The 14223-nt window shown below is 42.4% G+C and overlaps 1 protein-coding gene across 5 annotated transcripts in view; it reads right to left on the bottom strand.

Moving 5' to 3' along the window:
* Nucleotides 1–14223, bottom strand: part of ttll11 (tubulin tyrosine ligase-like family, member 11) — a 133214-nt gene that overhangs the window by 77739 nt on the left and 41252 nt on the right. For 4 of the 5 annotated variants that reach the window (XR_013889460.1, XM_080212170.1, XM_080212169.1 and 1 more), the window contains exon 4: nt 8295–8870. The exons of the other annotated variant lie outside the window; for it this stretch is intronic. Coding sequence is in view for 3 of the 4 variants with exons in the window: in XM_080212170.1 (XP_080068296.1) it covers nt 8295–8870 (576 nt within the window). In the remaining variant the exon portion in view is untranslated. The remainder of the gene's footprint in view (nt 1–8294; nt 8871–14223) is intronic. 5 annotated transcript variants of the gene reach the window in all.

Raw genomic sequence — 14223 nt, forward strand, 5'->3', positions numbered from 1 at the left:
ATGAGATGCTAAACCAGGAATATGTTTCTCTCCAGTAGTCCTGGTGGGAGTATTGAACGACAGAAATTAAAACCCAGATTTAACTGAAATTCATATTTCATCCCCTCACTATGCAGGTTTAAGTGGTTTTTGCTGTAAAACATCAGTGCTGTTTTGCAGACTCCACACACGCAATACAAACACATGGACAAATACATATTTGAGGGAAACAAACCATTTTAAAAATAGCATGTAAAGTTGGAATTCAAAATGGACAAATATTGGTGGTGCTGCATTTGTATTTAACACTGATTTTTACATTCAGCATTGATAAATGAGTTAGAACATAGAACACTACAGCACAAACAGGCCCTTCAGCCCACAAGTTGCGCCGATCACATCTATACCTACCAAGCCATAGAACTATCTGTAACTTCCAATGCCATTAGATCCCATATGCTCATCCAGAAGTCTTTTAAAAGACCCCAGTGAGTTCGCCTCTACCACCACCGACGGTAGCCGATTCCACTCACTCACCACCCTCTGAGTGAAAAACTTACTTTCTGCAGGAAATCTTAGTGTAAACCTCTACAAACAAGATTGGTGTGTAAAACATTCTACTTGCTTCATAAGTGCAATCCAAGAAATTCAGAACATTCTGCATAAGTACGTTATAGTCATGTGTTGTTTAGAACTAAAAATTTTGTGTTATATGGAAGTGCACTCTAAAACCTAATCCATTAGAATTTTACTTAATTCATGCTTTCTGTTTTACTTTTTTTTATTCATTCATGGGACATTGGTGTCACTGGCTGGCCAACATTTTTGCCAATCATTAGTTGCCCTTGAGAAGGTGGTGGTGAGCTGCCTTCTTGAATCGCTGCAGTCCGTGTTGTGTGGGCTGACCTGCAATGCTGTTAGGGAGGGGATTCCAGGATTTTGACCCAGCGATTGCAAAGGAATGGCGATGTATTTCCAAGTCAAGATGGTGAGTGGCGTGGAGGGGAATTCACAGGTGGTGGTCTTCCTGTTTACATGCTGCCCTTGTCCTTCTAGATGGAAGTGGTCCTGAGTTTGGAAGGTGCTGTCTAAGGACCTTTGTGAATTACTGCAGTGCATCTTGTAGATAGTACACACTGCTGCTGAGCATAGATGGTGGAGGGATTGAATGTTTGTAGATGTGGTGCCAATCAAACCGGCTGCTTTGTCCTGGATGGTGTCAAGCTTCTTGATTGTTGTTGAAGCTGCACCCATCCAGGCAAGTGGAGAGTATTCCATCACACTCTTGACTTGTGCCTTGTAGGTGGTGAGGGTAGGCTTTGAGGAGGCAGGAGGGGCGTTACTCACCACAGTATTCCTGGCCTTTGACCTGCTATTGTAGCCACTGTGTTTATGTGGTGAGTCCAGTTGAGTTTCTGGTCAATGGCAATCCCAAGAATGTTGATAGTGGGGGAATTCAGTGATGGTTACATCATTGAATGTTAAGGGGCGGTGGTTAGAGTGTCTCTTATTGGTGATGATCATTGCCTGCCATTTGTATGGCATGAATGTTATTTGCCACTTGTTAGCCCAGCCTGGATATTGTCCAGATCTTGTTGCATTTGAACATGGACTGCTTCAGTCTCTGAGGAGTCGCGAATGGTGCTGAATATTGTGCAATCATCAGCAAACATCCCCACTTCTGACCTTATGACGGAGGGAAGGTCATTGATGAAGCAGCTGAAGATTGTTGGGCCTAAGGCACTACCAAGAGCAATTCCTGCAGAGATGTCGTGTAGCTGAGATGACTGACCCTCCACAACCACAACCATCTTATGTACCAGGTATGACTCCAACCTGCAGAGAGTTTTCCCCCGATAACAGTTTCACTAGGGCTCCTTGATGCCAGACTCGGTCGAGTGCGGCCTTGCTGTCAAGGGTTGTCACTCTTACCTCAATGCTGGAATTCAGCTCTTTTGTCCATGTTTGAACCAAGGCTGTAACGAAGTCAGGAGCTGAGTGACCCTGGAAAAAACCAAACTAGGCATCACTGAGCAGGTGCTGCTTGACAGCACTGTTGGTGACCCCTTCCATCACTTTACTGACGGCTGAGAGTAGACTGGGTAATTGAATTTGTCCTGCTTTTTGTGTACAGGACATAGTGGGGAATTTTCCACATTGTTGGGTAGATGGCAGTGTTGTAACTGTACTGGAAGAGCTTGGCTAGGGGAACAGCATGTTCTGGAGCACAGGTCGTCAGTACTATTACCAGAATGTTATCAGGCCCATTACCTTTGCAGAATCCAGTGCCTCCAACCATTTCTTGATATCATGTGGACTGAATTGAATTGGCTGGAGAGTGGCATCTGAGACGATGAGGACCATTGGAAAAGGCCGAGATGGATCATTCACTCAGCACTTCTGGCTGAAGATTGCTGCGGATACTTCAACCCTATCTCTTGCACTGATGTGCTGGGCTCCTGCATCATTGAGAATAGTAATATTTGTAGAGCCTCCTCCTCCAGTCAGTTGTTTAATTGTCCACCATCATTCTGGCCTGGATGTGGAAGGACTGCAGAGCTTAGATCTGATCCATTGGTTGTGGGATAGCTTTTGTCTCTTGATAAACTTTTTATTATTTCTGACAAATTTTGCCTTAGAACCCTTCACTTTTGAGACTCACTGGCTGGGGTGCACCAGGCCCACTAGTCACTGGCAGGAATCACGACAGCCCATTGAATTGAGCACTGGAGCTAAAATGGGATTCCTACTGGGCGATAAACCCATTGTGATGCTCCAGCCTTGCCCTGTCAGTGCCAATAAGATTTCTGCCCAGAGTGAACCCAATGAATATTCAAAAATGCTAATGTGCATTTAATTATCAGGCTGAAAGCCCAAGGTCCTCCTGTCTCCTTGCCCCCAGCAGGAAGTCCAGCTTTGGTGCAAGTCCTAACACACTTGAACTTGATGCCTCGGACACCAAGGATGCAGGAATGCAAGGTGGGACATGAACTGTACTCATATGTCCCTCTGCTGCTGCCGCCAGGCTTTAGAGGGAGGGGGTCTCATGGCTGCACGTCCTTGTTGCCCTGTATAAGGTAAGGTGGTATCCACTCTCAGGCTGGTGATTTCAGACATCGTTCTATATGATTATTGTCTTTTAAAATCGTTGAAATGCTTTGGTCATTCTGATATCAATAAACACTTAGAAGCCTTCAACTCACCAGGGCACTCCATTCCATATTAGGGATTGGTCCACGTTAATTCCCAAGCTCCAGGTGTTAAATTGCCTTTTTTACGTGGTTTTATAGAAAGGGCTTGTCAGTTTTACCAGGGAGATCCCCTTGCTTTCTTTCATAGAGCAGCTCTGCCTTGAAACTCTTTTGAAATGCAATTGTTTCAATTGGGGAGTTCTCCTTTTAATACTGAAAAAGAGCAGCATTTGATGTTTGGATCCTTTAATATGTTTTGATTGACATAGCTAAAATAAAACATAGCTAAGAGCTATGTTTGCTTTCTTTCCCTTCATGGTTGAATGCATCTTGAATGCTTTGTAAACATTGAGGTTAGAAAAGAGAAAGTTAAACCTGTCAAAGCACTTCAAAGAATTTAGACATCAGATGCTACTCTTTCAACTTTAAAAGGAGAAATTCCCAGTGAAACACAATCCCTACTGACCATCAAAACACTTCAGAGGTTTCAGATCAGCTGTTCCTTATGATAGAAAGCAAGGGGGATCTCCCTGATAAAACTGAGATCCTAACATTACCTCTTTTAAGTGGTCTTATTGAAACACCTGGAGCTTCGGCCATTAATCTTGGCCAACCCCTAACGTGGAATGGAATGCTGCAATATTTTGAAGGTTTCCATGTGTCCATGGGGGAAGGATATCAAAGTAACCAGGGTACTTGAAAGATTTTAAAGGATAGAGACAATAATGAATATCTTACCCAGAATAATGTCTGAAATCCCTGAGTGTGAACATCACCTTTCCCAGGGTGACAAGGATAAGTGCAGCCATGAAACCCCTATCCTGGGGGAGAGTCCTGAGGTCAACCCCTTCTTCTCAGTCTAAGTCCACCCAACCACCAGGTCCCATGAGGGGCAGAACCTAAACATGCAGCAAAACCTGGCTGCACAGAGATTGGGGTGCCATCTTAAAAGATCATAACTTGAGTAAACATCCCGTCCAGCACACCAGAAGTCTCAGGGGCTCCCTTCCTCAGAGTCAGCCCTTTCTAACACCCCCATCCTGGATTATCGGCCCCTGTGTTCCCCCCATCCAACCTCCAATCATTAGCCCCTTCTACCCCCCCATCATCAGCTCCTGTTCTCCTTCACCCAACCCCCAATTATCAGCCCCTGGTCCTCCCCAGTCCCCAGCCCTGCTCTCCCTCACCTATCGACCCGTGTTCTCCCCCAATCATTGCCTCCTTCTCCTCCCCACCCAACCCCCAATCATCTACCCTTTCTCTCCCCCCATTGGATCATCGGACCCAGATCCACCCCCTTCCAACCCTCAATCATTGGCCGTTCCCCCCCCCCCCCCACCCCACCCCACCCCCAATCATCGTTCCATTTGCCTCCCACAATCAGCAGCCCCTGGTCCTCCCCACCCAACCCATAATGATTGGCCCCTTCCCTCCCCCCAATCAGCACTCTCCCCGCTATTGGATCATCAGACCCTCATCCATCCCTTCCCAACCCCCAATCATCTTCCTATTCTCCCCCAACCATTGGCCCCTTCGCTCCCCACCCAACCCCCAATCAGCTCCCGCTCCCCTTCCAACTCCAAATCGTCTCTTTCTTTGACCCATACAAACTGAATCATCAGCCCCTTCTCCCCCAATCAAACAGCCTCTTTACCCTATCATCCAATTCCACCCTCCCCACCCCAAATCAGCAGCCCCTTCTCCACCCCACCCTCCACCATCAGCGGCCTTTTCATCCTCCCACTCAGCCCTAATCATCAGCCCCTTCCCCTTCCACCCAACTCTTGATCAATCATTGACATCCCCAGGCCTTCTGCCTTTTATCGAAATAAATCATGATTGGCACATGCTGGCAGTACCAGGTTGGCATAGACATGATGCCAATATGTGCCATAGGGCTGTGTTGGGGTATTGCCAAGGCACTGCCTGGCCATGTCCCTTTCCCCCAGGGGCTATAAATTACACCCCCAGGGAGATTCCACAACAGTTCATGTCTATTTGAACCTGCTATAAACCTGCTGATGTGGCGTCATTATATGGCAGGGGTTCAATATCTGACAAGCAGGTGGTTAATAACATTTAAATCTACTCAAATAAACGTAAAGCAAATTCACAAAGCAAATTATTGGCGTGAAGGTCATGACATCGTCGACAGGGAACAAGGAAGATCCAAAATCCCATTCTCGCCGATGAGAACTGGGACGTCTGGATTTTGAGTCCCTGCCACCATTCACATGAATGGCTCACGATCATCCCCCCAGCAAGTGCGAATGGGAGAATCCTTGCCGTTATGTTTGTTCACAGAACATAACAGCACTGTCCAGGCCCTTCTGCCCTCAATGTTGTGCCGAGCTATGTCCAATATCAAGATCAAGCTATCCCACTCCCTATAATTCTGGTGTGCTCCATGTGCCTATCCAATAACCGCTTGAAAGTTCCTAAAGTGTCCAACTCCACTATCACAGCAAGCAGTCTATTCCACACCCCAACCACTCTGAGTGAAGACTCTGCCTCAGACACCCCTCCTACATCTCCCACCATGAACCTTATAGTTATGCACATAGCGGTGAGGATTTCAGGAAAGTGTTATCTGAGCTTCTGATAAATTGCTGATGTTTTACAACAAAATCTGAGCTTCTTTGGTGTGTTACTGCATTCATAACCTTGAAAAGGCAAGACTGACTTTCCTGTCTGTACTGGTGTACAAAATACCAGGTCATATGAAATTTACTGCAACACATCAGTAAATCCCAAGCAGTTACAATTAAAGTAGGCAATTTTGTAATCTGTCAGCTAATGAATTGCAGACAGAACAGGAATAAACCTGCAATAGTTCAGTGCAAGCCAGGCCTGAATCTCCACAAACAGCCTCATCATACCAAAGTATTCAAATATTTGAGAATATTTTACATTATTACTTTTAATAGTAAAAACGGTGATATAGTTGTAAACCATGATATTCAATGCAGAAATATTTAAACAAACTTAGAAATGAATAAACAGAAACTGAAATACTTTGTAAAATTTAAAAGTGGTTACTTTGTCATGAGATTTTATAGCATGTTTTAAAATATCTTTTAATCCAAGGTAAAGTGAAGCACATGACCTCCTACTAGGTCTGCAATTGAGAGCCAGCATGAAAGAGAATCAGGGTGTTTGCTGGTTCCAATGCAAGAGACAGACACACAGCAACTGTTGCTCTGTTAGCTACCAGGCAGAAAAGCTAGTGGGTGCATGTTATCTGGTCTGACAGAGAGGACCTATGAAAATGTAAGGACAGTGAAAGATTCAGCCTGGTGTGGCCAGGAGCTGCCACCAGATTGGGCCTTGCTGCTGGAAGTGGAGTTCTCAAAAGGCTGAAGAAAATGACTATGATGTGGAGATGTAGGTGTTGGACTGGGGTAAGCAAAGCAAGAAGTCTCATGACACTAGGCTAAAGTCCAACAGGTTTATTTGGTAGGACAAGCCACAAGCTTTCGGAGCACTGCCCCTTCATCAGGTAATTGGCAGTTGTGTTCACAAACAGGGCATATATTGACACAAACTCAATTTACAAGATAATGGGTGGAATGCAAATCTTTACAGGTAATCAAGTCTTAAAGGTACAAACAATGTGAGTGGAGAGGGGGTTAAGCACAGGCTAAAGAAATGCATATTGTTTCCAGCCAGGACAATTAGGGAGATTCTGCAAACCCAGGCAAGTTGTGAAGGTTACAGATAGTGTGACATGAGACCGTCCTCACGTGTGTGGAACTTGGCAATCAGTTTCTGCTCAGCGATTTTGCTTTGTCGTGTGTCGTGAAGACCGCCTTGGAGAACGCTTACCCGAAAATCAGAGGCTGAATGCCCGTGACTGCTGAAGTGTTCCCCAATAGGAAGAGAACTCTTGCCTGATGATTGTTCAGTGGTGTTCATTCAACCGTTGTTGTTGCGTTTGCATGGTCTCCCCAGTGTACCATGCAGAATCGCTGAGCAGAAACTGACAGCCAAGTTCCGCACACAAGGACGGCCTCAACCGGGATCTTGGGTTCATGTCACACTATCTGTAACCCCTACGACTTACCTGGGCTTGCAAAATCCCACTAACTGTTCTGGCTGGAGACAATACACATCTCTTTAACCTGTGCTTAACCCTCTCTCCATTCAAATTGTCTATATCTTTAAGACTTGATTACCTATAAAGATTCGCATTCCAACTATTATCTTGTAAATTGAGTTTGTGTCAATATACGCCCTGTTTGTGAACACAACTTTCACTCACCTGATGAAGGAGCAATGCTCCGAAAGCTGGTGGGTTGTGTTATCAAATAAACCTGTTGGACTTTAACCCGGTGTTGAGAGACTTCTTTCTGTGAAAACGACTTTTGACAGGCAATACAAGGACACAAATACATAAACATCTGGCTTGGAAGCAGGTATCAACTTCTGTAATGTAATTTATTTCACAAAATCGTCCTATGGTGGCTGCATATTTCTGGCACCTAGAAGATTAGCTACAGGATAGCTTTGATACCCATCTTAAATTTTTCAGACAGAATTTTAGGGCCAGATTCTTAGTGGCTTTTGACTCATGTCCAATTGCTTTCTGTAACCTTAGTCTCAGATTTGCTCTTTTGAATGTTTAGACTTGGATGGAGATCAACATGTTCTGTAAAGATATTTCTGAGGATTATCCCAGCATTTCCCAGAAATCATGTTAATTTTTTATCTACATGTCTTTTTATTTATTCAAGCACTGACAGCTATGTTGTGTGTTGGATAACTGGTTGTTGTAGTCTTAAAAAAAAACAGTATAATAGGTTGCAGAACAGAAATGCATAGTTTAAAAATTAAACGATGTGGGAAATATCAAATAGAGATGGGTTAATTCTGAGAAAAAGTTAATTCTAGGTTGTTTTCTAGTACTTCTGACCAATCCATTCCAAATTAGTTTTCTGATAGGATTGGGCACAAACGTCCTGTAGCCTTTTTGAAATTAAGGCGCTTGAAGAGATCAGTGAAAGCCGGGAGTAGGGTTAACTCAAATGACTAAGCAACACAAATTCTAATGGCTTAAATGTAAAATTCACAACACAGATTTGTGGATCTTAACACTGCAGTACTGTAAAGGTACATGATACTCACCTGGAAGCATGTCGGTCCAGGCTTTCCTGGAGGAATATATGTTTGATGATAAATTTTTAGTTCAGGAACCAGTGCAATAATAGCCCTAATCACTAATGTGATAATGTCTGACCACATTTTCTTCACATCATAGCCTCTCATAGAAAGCTTGGCCACAATACTTGAAAATGTCCTTTTGCTTCCTGTATTTACATTGTCAGAATGGATGAAATTTCCACTATGGACATTCAGGGAATAGTTTGTTAAGTGCATAAATACACGATGAAAATTTTTACTGTTAGGCTCTTGATATGGTTCTGTACAGAATCTAGATAGACCGTCTTTAGCTATGTAGATCTCCAAAGGATCAAGTGACTTGAGCAAGACATACAATCTAATGTCAAATTTTAGTTTTTCAATCAGTAATGGCTTGCTGATATATTCTTGGACGACTACTGGCTTGCTGCGGAGGTTGGCCAACATTCGGACGTCAGTAGAATCTTTAATGAGGTAGATTCCATCACCTTGGGATCCTCCATCTGGCTTTACGATGAAAGTAGGCTTCCAAGATGAATCATTTTCTTTCGATACACGTACCTATGTTAAAATAAGTTAATATCAAATGATTTATTTGACAATAACAAATTTTCAAATATTCAGCAATGAATAAAACAGTCCACCACTTTTCATGCATTTGGAACATTGTGTTAGTATTTTCTGCTATGAGTCCTGTTAAAACCATCCTTGCTACTTTTTTTTTAAATTTAAAAATTTTAGTCTTCTTTAGACTGTATTCTAAGAATACTTTGGATGCCTCCAATGCTGAGCTATCGCCAGCACAATGGCACTGTGGTGAGCACTGCTGCCACAGTGCCAGGGACCCAGTGCGGCACAATGGTAAGATCGCCCCCATTATGTTTGTGTATTCCTCAGTTTCAACCAGGAACCATATCTTGACAGGAGGTAAGTACACTGAGGATGAGTACCCCCACCCAGTGACTCCATTGACTGAAATCCAGAGAAGATTCCAGAAGGGCTAGGAGAGGGGCGATAAATACAGGCATCTGGAGACAAGCCCAGCGAAGAATGCGATCCATGATGACGGAAGACGAAGTGTGAGATCCACTTTCATTCCAAGTGGAATTCATCTGTATACATGAGCTCAGTGAAATGAATCTAATCCAACAGCCCAGCCAAGTTCACCAGAGCAGGCAGTAGGATAGAATAGAATGGAATCCCTACAGTGCAGGAGGAGGCATTTGGCCTGTCGCGCCTGCAGACAATCCCACCCTGGCCCCACCTTCTCAACACTACCTGTATACCCTGACAATCCCCCTGACACTAAGGCCAATCAACCTAACCCACACATCTTTGGACTGAGAGAGGAAACCGGAGTACCTGGAAGAAACTCATGTGGATACAGGGAGAATATACAAACTCCACACGATCACCTGAGGCCGGAATTGAACCTGGGTCCCTGCTGCTGTGAGGCAGCAGTGACAACTACTTTGCCAACATGCTAGACAGTCAGCCTAGTTTGTGGAAAAGTTAATTTATTGCGTCAGAGTTGTTTCCTTAATTTGCAAATGTTTTAATAACTCTATGTTTGAACCAGTCTTTTATTTATCTCAAAGACAGACCACCTGGGTGAATACGATTTTGAGTAATAAACTGGACAAAGTGTCTATATAGAATATTTCACAGGCAACATCATGCAGCATCTATAGAGAGGAAAGGATTGGAGAAATATTTCAGGTCAGTGGGGAATTAATAGGAAACAAAGAAATAGCAAAGGTATTGAACAAATACTTTGTATATGTCTTCCGATTAGAAGATGCAAAAAAAACCTTTCAAATAATAGTAGCATATCAACAGGCAAAAGGAAGGGAGGAACCTAGAACAATCATTCAAGAAAAAGCATTGGGAAAAATAATGGGACTTATAGCTGCTAAGAACCTGAGGTCCTGCACCCTAATATCTTAAAAGGAAGTTGTTACAGAGATAGTGGATGGTTATAACCTTTCAAAATTCCTTGATTCTGGAAATGATCCAGCAAATTGGCAAAATCTCTGTTCAAGAAAGGCAGGAGACAGAAATCAGGAAACTATAGACCAGTTAGTCAAATGCATATAATTGGGAAAATGGTAGCATTCATTATAGAAGAGATAGTAATGAAACATTTAGAAAATCATAATATAATCAGGCAGAATCAACATGACTTTGTGAAAGGGAAAATTGCATTTGACCAACTTATGAGAGTTCTTTAAGGATGTAACAAACAGGGTAGATAGTGGGGAACCAATAAATGTAGTGTATTTGTATCACCAAAAAGCATATGGCAAGTGCCACATATAAGGTTCCTGTACAAGATAAGGGGTTATGATCTTGGAGCGATATTTTCATATGGAGAGAGAACTGGCTAAATTAAAGAGAGTCAGGATAAATGAATCACCTTCAAGATGGCAAACTGTAACTAGTGGAGTGATACAGGGATCAGTGCTAGGGTTCCAACTAATTGCAATCTATATTAAAGAACTAACTATACTCTGCAAATTTGCTGATGATATAAAAGGTAGAGAGGGAAAGCAAGTTATGAAGAGGATACAAAAAGTCGGGAAATAGGTAGGTTAAGCAAGTTGACAGCAGTTTGAACTCTGAAAAATTTTCCTGCTTTGGCAGGAAAAATAAAAAAAAAGCAGGACATCTAAATTCAGACAGACTACAGAATGTTGCAGTACAAAGAGATTGTGCACATGAATCACAAAAGTCAGCATGTGGGTACAGGAGGTAATTAGGTGGTTTGCCTTTATTGAAAAGGGACAGGGTGTAAAAGGAGGGAGGTTCCATGACACCTGTACAGGGGGTTGGTGTACCTGTGCAGGCTTTGGTTGCCTTAAGAAGGGGCCTATTTGCATTGGAAGGAGTTCCAAGGTGGCTCACCAAGCCAATTCCTGGGATTAGGGCTTGAGTTTATACTCATTGGAGTTCATAAGCATGAGAGCTGATTTTATTGAAACATACAAAGATTCTGAGGGGGCTTGACAAGTTAGATGCAGAGAGGATATTCTAGAACTAGGGGCACAGTTTCAAACTAAAAGGGTCTCCATTTAAGATGGAGGAGGAAGAGGAATTTTTTCTTTGCATGGATGGTTATTCTTTGAAATTATCTTCCCTAGTGAGCATTAAATGCTAGTTCATTAAAGATGTTCAAGGCCAAGTTAGATTTTTGATTGACAAGGGAGTCAAGGTTTAAAGGAAGCAGTAGGGTTTAAGCCACAATCAGACCAACCACAATCTTCTTGAATGTTGGAGCAGCTTCAAGAGACTGAATGGCCTATTCCTGCTCCTGTTTATTAGGTCATTAATGCATTGTGTCTCTTTTCATGACTGTAATCATTTTCATAAAAACAGTAATATCATAACAAATTTGATTTTAATCTTTTCCATTCATTTTATACTCTACATTTAATGGGTTACCTAAAACTGTACAATCTGTTAAACTCAGCAGACAAAAAGAATTGAAGTGCAATCATTGTCATTTTTGTAGGCAAAAAAAAAACAGGTTCCACAAATAGATATAGAACATAGAACATAGAACATTACAGCGCAGAACAGGCCCTTCGGCCCACGATGTTGCGCCGACCAGTTACAAAACAATGACCCACTAACCTAAACCAATCCCTTTTCGTCCATAAACCTATCCACGGATCTCTTAAACGCCCCCAAACTAGGCACATTTACAACTGCAGCAGGCAGGGCATTCCAATCCCTCTCCACCCTCTGGGTAAAGAACCTACCCCTGACATCCGTCCTATAACTACCACCCCTTAATTTAAAGCCATGCCCCCTCGTGCTAGATTTCTCCATATGGGATGAATGCAGAAGTTCTGTTTTTGGTGATATAGAAAATAAATGCTGCCCAGGACACCAGGAGAACTCCCTTGCTCATCTTGTAAATGCAAGTTGCAATTACATTATATTATTTGAGATTGCAGGCATGCTGCAATTTAATATCTCATCCCAAAGATGAGAACTGCAAAGCAGTACCCCTTAGTATTGCACTGAAGTGACAGCTTACATTATTCATGCCAATCTTAGTAACGCTTGAACAGTTGAACAAGAATGCTACAATTGAGCTGAGGCTGACATTTATGCAATTACATTGCATTATTGATAACAACATTGGATTTTTAAGGTTTCTTTAAAATCATTAAATAGTTCCGCAAAGCAAAAACAGCATAATGGTTCAGGTTACCTGATGAATGGCAAGGGTAGAAACAGTGTTTATTCTAACCTCTTATGCATGAAGCAACTGGGTTATGAGGGGGTTAAAAACGGTGGCTGCGCGGAAGTGGTAGTATTTCCGCACAGACTGCATCTCTCAATTTTGACATGCATGTTTCAGTAAGTGTATACAAAGCCCTTGTTTCAGGCAGAAATTAGAATTCAATACAAAGACTGGAATCAGATGATGTAATTATTTTTCAGCAAGGTTGGTTGTGTAGGCCCAGAAGAGGGAGAAAACGGCAAGTAGTTTTCATTTTTAATGTTTTCTTTACAGGCCGGGATTAATCCTTAACATTCTTTACAAAATGCTGGATTTAGAATCAATTTTCAGCCATTAAATGTTTTCAGAGTTTACTTCACTATTTATATTTAGAAAGAGTGATCTCGATATCTAATAAACAAAATGTTTCCTTACAAACTATATGGTGAGGGATATTCAAAACTTTTGACATCCAGGCATCAATCATTAATAGATAAAGTAACAAAACTTGACTGGAAAAACCATCCACATACTATGCCTAATTAATGACAGCGCTAATGTATTAAATGATTCAAACCTCAAGCTATAGAGAGCACCACATAAAGCATATCCCTAGGTGGTTATGGCTCAAGTACAAATTGAATTTGTTGTTTTAGACAAAATTTTATTCTACTTCTTAAAAGTTTTCAAGAGTTTCTAGCTTTGAGGCAGGTCACTCACGTGACCATTCACATTGTGTAGCATTGCTATTTGCAAGTATAACTACATAATAATGCTGCAGTGTAGATTATACATGCCGTTCCATGTGTCAATTTGGAGATGTTAAAGTGACACTGCACCTGGCAATAATCAGACATTTTTCTTGGTATTAAAACTTTGAACAGAATTTAAATGAGTAATGCCCACAATTAGCAAAAGTACCTAACAATGTGTTCTTCCTCAAAAAACAAATAAATTTTAGGGAAGAGAACAATGCCATTGGACTCAAGGCATTTTAGATTAAAATCAACTCTCACAATACTGTTAGATTCAACAAGAAACACTACATGAACTGGTCAACAATTTAAAACAAATAAAAAGTTTCTCAGTTATAAATTTTGCCTGCAGCACCAACCCGTGCTGGGGGCAGGGCCCGAGCACTGTCCAGCCCTTGGGTGACTTGGGTGTCAGTGTGGAATTTGTACATTCTCCCTGTGTCTGCGTGGGTTTCCTCTGAGTGCTCCAGTTTCCTCCCATAGTCCAAAGATGTGCAGGTTAGGTGAATGGCCGTGCTAAATTGCCTCTTAGTGTCCCAAGGTGTGTAGGTTAGGGGGATTAGCAGGGTAAATGTGTGGGGTTACAGGGAGCGCCTGGGTCAAATATTCTGTCGAGGGTTGGTGCCGTCTGGATGGATTGAATGGCCCCTTTCTGCACTTAGAGATTCTATGGCCAGAACGTTACAGCTATTAATGCTGGTGTGATTTTCCCATCCCACTGCAGTAAATGGAACACCAAATTCTGACTTTGCTGCAGCGAAAATATGGTGTGAACAGCGGTATGTCTGTTAAGGGTTGTACTCACCCTTGGACTCTGGGGGGATTCCCATGACAGGTTGATACCTGGGTGAATCTGTTGTAAACCCCACTAACGTGATGTCATGTCAGTGTGGTTTGAAAATACGGTGGGTGGGGGAGGGAATATATG

The sequence above is a fragment of the Carcharhinus amblyrhynchos genome, chromosome 25 (genome assembly GCF_965287045.1).
Source record: "Carcharhinus amblyrhynchos chromosome 25, sCarAmb.v2.hapA, whole genome shotgun sequence".
In the NCBI taxonomy this organism is placed as follows: Eukaryota; Metazoa; Chordata; class Chondrichthyes; order Carcharhiniformes; family Carcharhinidae; genus Carcharhinus; species Carcharhinus amblyrhynchos.